The 12,118-nt window shown below is 40.3% G+C and overlaps 1 protein-coding gene across 1 annotated transcript in view; it reads left to right on the top strand.

Moving 5' to 3' along the window:
• The window catches only part of UNC13C (unc-13 homolog C), a 4,920,764-nt gene that overhangs the window by 1,842,545 nt on the left and 3,066,101 nt on the right, over positions 1 to 12,118 (top strand). The window contains exon 9 of the mRNA XM_044078941.1: positions 1,105 to 1,246. Coding sequence (XP_043934876.1) covers positions 1,105 to 1,246 — 142 coding nt within the window. The remainder of the gene's footprint in view (positions 1 to 1,104; positions 1,247 to 12,118) is intronic.

Consider the following 12,118-nt stretch of genomic DNA (forward strand, 5'->3'; position numbering starts at 1 on the left):
TCTCTCTCTCTATATATATATATATATATATATATATGTGTGTGTGTGTGTGTGTGTGTGTGTGTGTGTGTGTGTGTGTGTGTGTGTGTGTACTTGATTTGATGTATCAATTTTGTAGTCAAATACTGTAGAGAACTATGGAGAAATGAGGTTGCGAAAGATGTGATTCCACCCATTTTGTGTGATCTAGGAGTTAGCATTTATAATTAGCATGGGAGGGGGGTGCAGTCCCTTACATGAGAGTACAGGGAAATCTGCCCTCCTTCAGAAAATGATGTTTTGCAATTTTTTTGCATGAGCTGAGTCTGTTTCCTGGCACCTGTTTATTAGTGAGCCAACTTTGGTGTGTGTGTGTGTGTGTGTGTGTGTGTGTGTGTGTGTGTGTGTGTGTGTGTGTGTGTGTGTGTCTGTTATCTATTTAGGTATAGTTTCATTTAAGTTTTGTCTGAAATTACTTGAGATTGAGAAAATGGACTTAGGTTTAGCTTTAAATATCTGAGTCTGACCAGAACTTGGTCTAATTTTAGCAATTGCATCTGCCACATATTGATATGCTTCAAGTAATCAATTGATGTAATTTGTTGAACAAAAAGGGTAAAAATGTCAAATTAATAAAGCTGATGGAAGAATATTCAAGCTTTACATATGCATCTCTTTTAACACTCACCTCTGTTGTTTCCAGTTTTTATCAGTGACATTTTATTTTATTAAACAGAACTGCCTGAATGATTATATGTTATACTAGCTGCCAGTCATTCTGATCATAGCAACGTGAATGTAAATGTTACCACATGATCTTATTGAGTTTTAAGAGTCATAAACTGTCTCCTGTTCTCTTACTTAACCAAAGGAAATGTTCAAATGAAAAACAGTGGAAGGTGTGTGCTGTACACAAAGAAATGGTGTGCAAAGCAAAAATGCATATGGTATGATACATTTCACAGTTTTATTTTAGGTTATAAAATGAACTCTAGAACTGTTGAATGTCAGGACCAAACAAAATGAAGATATATTATGAAATGCTCATTCTTTGTCTTTTTAATGGAACTGTACAAGTGAATATAATTTGTATTGCATTTTTTGTCTTTGTTTTCTTTCACACAGTTGTTTGTGCCCAAGGTTTACAAGCGAAGGACAAAACTGGCTCTAGTGATCCATATGTTACTGTACAAGTTGGGAAAGCTAAAAAGAGAACAAAAACTATATTTGGGAATCTTAATCCAGTCTGGGATGAGAAATTTTACTTGTAAGTACTATATTTTTGTTAAATTACATAATGATTGACCATCTTTATTTAGAACCCAAGAGCAGTACCACAATAAAATAAAACTACATAGACAATAAAGCAGTAATTGTGGTAATATAGGAAATCAACCCAGTCCACTCATGCATCAACAAGAGAAACAACTTTAAGCAAGAAAAAAATTAAGCACTTTCATCTGTACTAGACTTCCTCAGAAACTGGTTGAGTATATTATTATATGATTTATTTTTTAATTTTTATGACATTTCTACATTTATTCTAAATATATTTTATGTTATTGCTCATATATTGTTTTTGTCAGTGTTTGATTGGTCAGGAGGATTATCTAAATTCATCCTTTTGTTTCATCCACCAGATTTTTGATGAAGTCTAGTAGACATGAAAGTTGCTTAATCTGTTTTTTTTTTCCATTGGAAGCTGTTGCCATTGCTGATTCATGAGTGGACTGGCTTATTAGTATATTACCAGAACCCTGTTTTTATGACCATCTACATTTACCATTTCTTATACTCTGTTTGAGCCAAGATGTGGAATGCATGTTACACATATTTAGGCATCATGCTAAAAGCAAATGTTCTGCTTGGGTTATAAGAGGGCAGCATAATTTTAGATACCTATAAACAACTTTCTGGTTTCCATTAATGGTATAAACGAGTGAATGATTTCACTAGTCATATTAGCTTTTAGGTTCATAGGTTCACAGGTTCATACTAGGCTATCTGCCCTAGGGCATTTATAAGCCTAGCCAGAGTATGTTTGGCTTTCGCCACCCATTTTAAATTAATTTTGCTATGCCCTTTTTCGAGGTTAGTCTACTGTGCCTCTGTCTAACAGTGACACAGAAGTGATACCCGGGATAAACCTATGATCTCCCATCCTCTCATCAAGATTCCTCTTGAAGAGAGTCAGTGAGGGACTCTGCCTAACCTGGACTGGGATTTTATTCCAGAGTGAAGGGAGCCTCTGGGTTGTGGATCTGTCCCTCCAGCATGTCCTATTTATTTCAGTGCTGAGGTTCAAGTCTCTTGAGCGTGTAGCTCAATGGGATTTGGAGTTTTTGAGGTGCAGCATGTCCCTTAATTCCGGGTTGGACATGGCTTTATACGTCAGGCACAGGTCGCCTCTGAGCAGGCGGTATGCCACTGAGTAGAGCTGGAGTTTCTTTAACCAGGCAGCATATGGCATCTTTTGAGCCCTTTGATCCTCTTGGTGAGGTACTTTTGGGGTATTTCCAGTTGCTGCAGGTGTTTGGTAAGGTACATCCCAAAAGGGACATTGTACTCGATTATGGGCCTGATGAGGGATGAGTAAAGAGGCACGATGACCTACCCTAATCTAGATGTGAATCCCTTCATGATTAGGTGGGCTATATAAAATGTTTTTCTAACCACTTTGGCCACGTGGTTGTCAAATGAGAGATTGCTATCAACTTGGGTCCCCAGGTCCCTAATTACTTCTTCTGTACTTAATGGATTACCACCTATGTGGTAATTTGTGGGCACTTTGTTTTTGCCAAAGGGGATGACTATACACTTTTTGGCGTTTAGCTTGAGGCCATGGCTCTGGCACCAGTTGTCTGTTTCTATGAGGCCCTTTTGGAAGATGCTTGTGTCGGCTGGAGAGTCTAAAATGGCGCCCAGTTTGCAGTCATCTGCGAACTTGGTCAGCCACAGTCCTTCTGTGTTAGCCTGTACCTCCGAGAAATATATACCAAACAAGAGAGGTCCCAGGACTGAGCCCTGTGGGACACCACTTGTAACTGGTTTGGAGTCTGACATGGCTCCAGCAATTCTAACCATGTGGGTTCTGTCCTTGAGCCAGTTTGCAACCCATCTAGTGACATAGGGGTTTATATTTAAGCTGGTGAGCTTATCTATAATGCCCGAGTGGGGTATTGTATCGAAGGCTTTTTCGAGGTCCAGGTAGGCTGTGTGGACCACCTTCCCTTCATCAATGGCCTTGGTGACTGTTTCAAAGAAGTCGACCAGGTTTAAGAGGCAGGATCTGCCCTTAACAAAGCCGAACTGGGTAGGATCCAGTGTCTGTAGGCCCCCAATATCTTTATTTATGAGGTCCATGATGATCCTTTCCATAGCTTTGCAGACCAAACTAGTCAGGCTTATGGGGCGATAGTTTCCAGAGTCCGTTGAGGCACCACCTTTGTGGAGAGGGACCACTGTTGCTGTACGTCACTCTTTGGGTACATATCCTGTAGTAAGGCTGAGATTGAACAGTAGTTTTATGTTTGGGTCTAACTCTTCTTGGAGTTCATGTAGGACGCAGCCCGGGACACGGTCTCGTCCCATTGATGCTGTGTTGTTTGCTTTGGAGAGCGCAGCTCTTACCTGAGCATCTGAGATGTCAGGGGGCAGCACTCTGCTGGGATAGATATTTGCCCTTTAGGTGGGGAAGGGGGGGAGCTTGCACTGAACCTGTCAGCTAGGATGTTGGCAATGTCTGTGGGTTCGGTGTATTTTTTGTCATTTTGGACTAATTCTGAGCATATCTGGGAATGCCCACCCAGGTTCCTAACATAATTAAAGAAAGCCTTGTGATTATCCTTAGTGTCCTGTGCAATTTTTCTCTTGAAGCTGGCCTTAGATGGTTGAATGAGTGCCCATAGATTTTTGCTAATACTGATCAGAGATGCCTTCCCTTTTTGGGATTTTGCTCTATCATGTAGTAGCTTCCTCCTTCTATTATATAGTTTGTTTATGGCTGGGGTCCACCAGACAGGACCGGTATGCCAATTACTGCAGTTGTCTGTGACAGAATGCAATTTAGAAACACAGTAATGTTTTCCTTAGTAATAAACAATTATCTCTGATGTGTTTTGTCTTTGTATTGAAGTCTGACATTAGATCTAAACATTGCATTGTCTGTACTTGCTTTTACTTGTAAACAGTTTATGTTCAGTTTGCTAAACTATGCATTTGCAAAGTATACATTTTCTGTTCCATAGTGGAACTTTAGCTTTGCTAAGCTATAATTTTGATAAGCAGTTGTGAAGAAAAAATATATACTCATATTAAGTATGGAAGGTAACATACTGCCAAGTAATGCAGCTGCACTTCTATAGCTAACATCTGTTACTCTAATGGAGCCCAGGGCTAAGTGAAATATAGCTAAGTATTAAGGTAAGGTGAAAATATGTTAGATTTATAAGAAGACTCATCCATTCAGAACTGGTTAAGGATAAGCAACCATACTACTGACTGTGACATTTTTACACCAGATTTGAAAATGTATCTACCTTGAAAGACCTGGGATAAACACTTTTTGCATTCTTCTTGAGTTATGTTATAGCCTTGCTCTTATTTTTGATATTTATCATAATCTGTCTAAAGTTTGACTTTGCACTCTAATGAAAGTAAAAAAAAAAGAAATTATCGACTTCTAGGCATCTAATTGCTGTAGAACAGGGGTGGGCAAACTTTTTGATTCGTGGACCACATTGAGTTCTAACATTTGACAAAGGGGCCGGAACAGGAGCAGATAGATGGCATGCTTTGAAAACATCACCTCATTGGGGGAAAAATACACATCTTGGGATATGGAGAAAACATGTGCTTTAATTTCCAATGAAAATGAAGAAAAGCATTACAATAAAATCTCTGTCTTCGAAATGAGTCTTTAAACACTGAAAATCAATACAACAAATCACTAAAATGAATTCCCAATGAACAAAACTGGACTCCCAATGACCATGAAACCATTTAACAGATTTAACTTTCAGGCAGGTGAGCTGGACCACTAGGGACTCACTTTCGTCAAACCTTAATTGCAATACAAACTACTGAAACCCAGTGAATAAAACATAACAAAATAATTAAAAGCATAAAATACAAATCAGACACAAATGCACAAAACTGTATTAGGTACAGCATATAAAAATAGCTTAATACCTCTGTAAAACAAAAACATTAACACCGGTTACCTAGTAAATATTGTGAGAAGATTCATCTGGAAGAGAAGGATTCCAAGACCATTTTACCTCAGGTAACATTGCATGAGCATACACAATGGCTCCCTAAAAAATGTTTTCATTCTATTTTTATATGAATACAGGTTCATAGGTTCATACTAGGCTTTCTGCCCTAGGGCATTTATAAGCCTAGCCAGAGTATTTGGCCCACCCATTTTAAATTAATTTTGCTATGCCCTTTTCGAGGTTAGTATACTGTGCCTCTGTCTAACAGTGACACAGAAGTGATACCGGGTAAACCTATGATCTCCCATCCACTCATCAAGATTCCTCTTGAAGAGAGTCAATGAGGGACTCTGCCTAACCTGGACTGGGATTTTATTCCAGAGTGAAGGGAGCCTCTGGGTTGTGGATCTGTCCCTCCAGCATGTCCTATTTATTTCAGTGCTGAGGTTCAAGTCTCTCGAGCGTGTAGCTCAATGGGATTTGGATTTTTTGAGGTGCAGCATGTCCCTTAATTCCGGGTTGGACATGGCTTTATACGTCAGGCACAGGTCGCCTCTGAGCAGGCGGTATGCCACTGAGTAGAGCTGGAGTTTCTTTAACCAGGCAGCATATGGCATCTTTTGAGCCCTTTGATCCTCTTGGTGAGGTACTTTTGGGGTATTTCCAGTTGCTGCAGGTGTTTGGTAAGGTACATCCCAAAAGGGGCATTGTACTCGATTATGGGCCTGATGAGGGATGAGTAAAGAGGCACGATGACCTCCCCTAATCTAGATGTGAATCCCTTCATGATTAGGTGGGCTATATAAAATGTTTTTCTAACCACTTTGGCCACGTGGTTGTCAAATGAGAGATTGCTATCAACTTGGGTCCCCAGGTCCCTAATTACTTCTTCTGTACTTAATGGATTACCACCTATGTGGTAATTTGTGGCACTTTGTTTTTGCCAAAGGGATGACTATACACTTTTTGGCGTTTAGCTTGAGGCCATGGCTCTGGCACCAGTTGTCTGTTTCTATGAGGCCCTTTTGGAAGATGCTTGTGTCGGCTGGAGAGTCTAAAATGGCGCCCAGTTTGCAGTCATCTGCGAACTTGGTCAGCCACAGTCCTTCTGTGTTAGCCTGTACCTCCGAGAAATATATACCAAACAAGAGAGGTCCCAGGACTGAGCCCTGTGGGACACCACTTGTAACTGGTTTGGAGTCTGACATGGCTCCAGCAATTCTAACCATGTGGGTTCTGTCCTTGAGCCAGTTTGCAACCCATCTAGTGACACAGACGTTTATATTCAAGCTGGTGAGCTTATCTATAATGCCCGAGTGGGGTATTGTAGCGAAGGCTTTTTTGCGAGGTCCAGGTAGGCTGTGTGGACCACCTTCCCTTCGTCAATGGCCTTGGTGACTGTTTCAAAGAAGTCGACCAGGTTTAAGAGGCAGGATCTGCCCTTAACAAAGCCGAACTGGGTAGGATCCAGTGTCTGTAGGCCCCCAATATCTTTATTTATGAGGTCCATGATGATCCTTTCCATAGCTTTGCAGACCAAGCTAGTCAGGCTTATGGGGCGATAGTTTCCAGAGTCCGTTGAGGCACCACCTTTGTGGAGAGGGACCACTGTTGCTGTACGTCACTCTTTGGGTACATATCCTGTAGTAAGGCTGAGATTGAACAGTAGTTTTATGTTTGGGTTTAACTCTTCTTGGAGTTCATGTAGGACGCAGCCCGGGACACCGTCTCGTCCCATTGATGCTGTGTTTTTTGCTTTGGAGAGGGCGGCTCTTACCTGAGCATCTGAGATGTCAGGGGGGCAGCACTCTGCTGGGATAGATATTTGCCCTTTAGGTGGGGAGGGGGGGGAGTTTGCACTGAACCTGTCAGCTAGGATGTTGGCAATGTCTGTGGGTTCGGTGTATTTTTTGTCATTTTGGACTAATTCTGAGCATATCTGGGAATTCCCACCCAGGTTCCTAACATAACTAAAGAAAGCCTTGTGATTATCCTTAGTGTCCTGTGCAATTTTTCTCTCGAAGCTGGCCTTAGATGGTTGAATGAGTGCCCTTAGTTTTTTGCTAATACTGTTCAGAGATGCCTTCCCTTTTTGGGATTTTGCTCTATCATGTAGTAGCTTCCTCCTTCTATTATATAGTTTGTTTATGACTGGGGTCCACCAGACAGGACCGGTATGCCAATTACTGCAGTTGTCTGTGACAGAATGCATTTTAGAAACACAGTAATGTTTTCCTTAGTAATAAACAATTATTATCTCTGATGTGTTTTGTCTTTGTATTGAAGTCTGACATTAGATCTAGTCATTGCATTGCCTGTACTTGCTTTTACTTGTAAACAGTTTATGTTCAGTTTGCTAAACTGTACATTTAGAAGTATACATTTCTGTTCATGGTGGAACTTTGAAAAACTTGCTAAGCTATATAATTTTATTAAGCAGTTGTGAGCAGAAGAAAAATATATACTCTCCTTATTAAGTATGGAAGGTAACATGTACACCTTAGTAATGCAGCTGCTTCTATAGCTAACATCTGTTACTCTAATGGAGCCCCGGGCTAGTGAAATATAGCTAAGTATTAAGGTAAGGTGCGATATGTTAAATTATGAAGACTCATCCATTCAGAACTGGTTGAGATAAGCAACCATACTGACTGTGACATTTTACACCAGATTTGAAATGTCTACCTTGGCCTGAATGACATTTTCTTGTATAGCCTCTTATTTTTGATATTATCATAATCTTGTCTAAAGGTTGCATTTATAATGAAAGTGAAAAATTATCGACTACAGACTCTGACATATAGAGATGCAGTATTGCTATTGGCAAATTGGCCCATTTGGATAGTTATTATGAACCTTCACAGTTTAACGTGCTCATTTGAAACTGGTGGAAGCACTAAACAGCCACATTACTGAATATGACACAATTTTACACTGAATTTGACAATCTGCTAGCCTTGAAACACCTTAATGTAATGCATACTTTTCATCCTTGTATTTTCTTTGGTAGATCTACGTTTGTTAAGTTGTGTTTGCTCAGTGAGGTTGAGACAGACCCTTCTTCAGGTTCTCATTCTTTAAGTGCTATTTCGTCAATGATCGAGTGGGCTTGTGAATGTTGTAACTTTTTCGCGGTGATGTTGTGGTTGCCTGTGTTTGCACATCCTTATGAGATTGTAAACGCTGGAACATTTTGACGATTTCTTCTATTGGAAAAACTACCCGGCCAAGCCTGCTGATACTACGCCTTTTGAAATTCTCTAATTAGGTTATTGTATTGGTCATTTTCAAATACAGTGGCTGCTAATATCTAATGGATGGAGGTTGGCATAGTATTTAATGTGTTTGCCTACCAAATCAGAAGTGCAAAGCATGATTCTCACGAATAAAGGCAGCGGCTTGGGCTTTGAAAAGTCATCAGATAGCCTTGTTACTTATAATGTATACCCCACCATTCTTTCGATAACAAAGCCTACAGGTTATGTGCCCAAAAGAATGGCATAACTTGGGCAACAGTGATCCCGCCTTCCACAATGGTGGGCGCTGGCGGATCACAAGGAACTGTCACCCCTAAGGCCTGACTAGCCTGGTCTGCGGGCTATGGAAGCGCATCATCCGCCGGATCTCATAAACAGGCGGGCCCGGAAACCTCAAACACTGGACCGTTACCCAATTTGCGAAAACTGTTAAAGGCAGATCTTACCTCTTAGACCACGAATGACTTCTTGAAACACCAAAATAGATAAGGAAAGAGTGATTCATACCACATACTTGAGGCTTGCTTAGGCACATGCACTACACTCTGGCATCATAAATAAACTTTCATGTATGTCACAAGATGGTTGCAAACTGGCTCAGGGATAGAACTCATGGTCAGGTGGTGCCATGTCCGACTCTAAACTGGTTACAAGTAGTGTCCCACAGGGCTCAGTCCTGGGACCCCTCTTGTTTGGTGTTTACTTCTCTGAAGTACAGGCAAACTGGGAGCCATAATAGACTCTCCAACTGATGCAAGCATCCTCCAGAAGGGCCTTACAGAGATGGATACCTGGTGTCAGAACCATGGCCTCAAGCTAAATGCCAAAAAGTGCATAGTCTTCCCCTTTGGGAAAAACCAGCTGATGCCCACAAAGCTACCCTTGGAGGTAATCCACTAGGAGTACGAGAAGAATAATTATGGGATCTGGGGACCCAAGTAGATAGTAGCCTCTCCTTTGACAATCACATTGCCAACGTGGTTAGAAAAATCTTCTATAAAGCTCACATAATCACAAAAGGGTTCACATCTAGGTCAAGAGAGGTCATTGTGCCCCTCTACTCATCGCTCATCAGGCCCATAAGGCCTGAGAGTACAATGCCCCATTTAGGATGTACCTTACCCGACACACCTGCAACAACTTGGAGAGAGACCTCCAAAAATACTACTCACCAAGAGGATAAAGTGGGCCTCAAACAGATGCCCTATGCAGCTCGACCCAAGAAGCTCCGAACTAGACTCAGTTGCTTACTTTACCACCTACTCAGAGGGACCTCTGCCACGGTTGACATTCAAGGCCACGTCTAACTTGAGGAACTGTTGGACATGCTCCACCTCAAAGAAAACCAATTCCATTAGAACTATATGCTCAGGGATTTAAACCTTAGCACAACAATAAACAGGACATGCTGGAGGATAGATTCATATCCAAAGGCTTCCTAAGCTCTGGAATAGAATCCCAGTCCATGTTGAGACAGAGCCCCTCGCTGACCCTCTTCAAGAAATCGCAGAAGAGTGGATGGAAACAGTTAGCAGGGCCCCACTCCTGGGATCACTTCTTTGGCCCTGCTAGGCAGAGGCTCAGGAATCTAGCCTAAAAGGGAGGCGAAAGCCAACATTCTGGCTAGGGTTATAAATGCCCTAGGGCAGATAGCCTAGTACATACCTATGAACCTATGAACCTATTTGGCTTTACTGGAAAAGGTCACTCAGACTCTGCCATAGATTGCTGTGAGGGAAAACCTAGTTTGTTTTTTCTGTCTTGTATTCTGTATTGTTCCATTCCCTTGTTTTGTTTTGTGTATTGTGTATTTTCTTTGCACTGTACAATTACTTGTATTCTGCTTTTAATTGTATAGGAAAACTAGATAAGGGGACATAGCTGTGTTTCTTGTGAGTCACACAGATAGTAAAGCAGGTCATTGAAGGTAATTAACTGTGAAATGAGGGTGGAGTTAGGAAATCAACCTTCTACTTAAGGGGTGAAATAAAACAGTTCAAGGCTTTACTGGAAAAGTTATTTTAAAGTCTGCCATAGATTGCTGTGAGGGAAAGGATGGTGTGTTTTTGCATTCTTGTATTTTATATTGTTTCATTGCCTTCTGGTAGTGTGGTGTATTTTCTTTACACTGTATTTTACTTGTATTCTGCTTTTAATTGCATATTTAAGCTAGGAAAGAGATCACAACAGTCTGTCTTATGAGTCACACAGAAATTACATTTTCCCCACCTTCCCACTCTGGTGCTGTTGTGCTTTTAATCTCAACAGTCTTTTTAGTTTCCTGCATTTATGTTAATTTAACCATCTATTTTGCTTCTGTTACCTGTTTCATTGGCTATTGTGAATAAGCACAAAAATATCATTTTGTGAAATTTGTCCCCTTTTTGTCTATTTAAATTTATTGGCCATCCTACTGTATTCCATACAGCCAGATCACAAAGTGTCCACCCCCTTCCAATATAGCTTGCTCTTTTAAATTACTGGTTCTCTACTTAGCTTGCTAAAGCTTAAGTTACCTCTTGTTTCATATCAAACTGATTAGTGTAGGAGATTAATCCATTTTTTAAAATCTACAACATCTAATCCAAGACCACAAACTAATGGAGAGCCCGCATTCTGCCTCTGAGTAGCCATCTTGGGATTATTGCTTCCTTTTGCTTCTGATGAGAGAAGGGGCATATCGGGACAATATTTCCTGGAAAATATTGATCACCAGAAAGCCTGATAACAGCTTCATAGGTGCTAGCTTGGAATGCCTCCTTACATTTTGTTCTTGGTAAGAGAAGGAGCAGAATGCGTTGATTCCTGACTGTTTCTGATTGAGCAGTGAGTCCCTTTGTTGGACCTTCCTGATTTAGCTGGCTCCTTTTTGTGGTATCTAACAGAAAAAGGCTACAACAAGCCTACAGACCCCCTGCATCACCTGGAAAAGACTTTTGATCACCAAACAGCCTGTGGCTGGCTTCTCATCTCGGGACTGGTGCTACTGTTTTGTTTCTGGTGAGAGAAGATGCAAAGGAGCATTGTTTCCCAGCAGCATGAAGCTGTGATGAGACCAGCACTAATAGTGGCCATGCAGTAGCCAATCAGGTGTATCCCCTCTTTTATGAAGAAGTCTATGTTTAGACAAACGTGTAGAGTAAGTATGATAAAGCACACCAGAATCCACAAAATGAGTTTATTTAGCACTTTAGTTTTTTAAGTAAAAAACTTCATCAGAATAAAGTACATCAAGTCTCTGACCCAACTTATATAACCACTTAATTAACATAATGAATAATTCATTAGCAAAAAATCACCTAAAAGGTATTCAACCTTAAAACCCATAGTCATTCCATAAAGTCGTACAGTCCCTATATACATAAATACACTAGACAGGCAAAGAAATACATAAATACAGATACATAAAAAAGACTAAAAAGACTCCTATATCACATAAATAATGTTAAAAAAAAAAAATATATATATATATATATATATATATATATATATATATATATATATATATATATATATATATATGTGTGTGGTTACATGTAGCCTTCATCTTTTAGCCTAAGGACAGAACTTATAGAAATACTACTATTTAGACCTGGTCATTCGGTTGCATTTGTTCTCATTTGCCACCTTAATTCCCTTAATTCTAAAAAATCATTAAGTGATCCA

The sequence above is a fragment of the Protopterus annectens genome, chromosome 7.part1, assembly GCF_019279795.1.
Source record: "Protopterus annectens isolate FY-2018-M chromosome 7.part1, PAN1.0, whole genome shotgun sequence".
Taxonomy (NCBI): Eukaryota; Metazoa; Chordata; order Ceratodontiformes; family Protopteridae; genus Protopterus; species Protopterus annectens.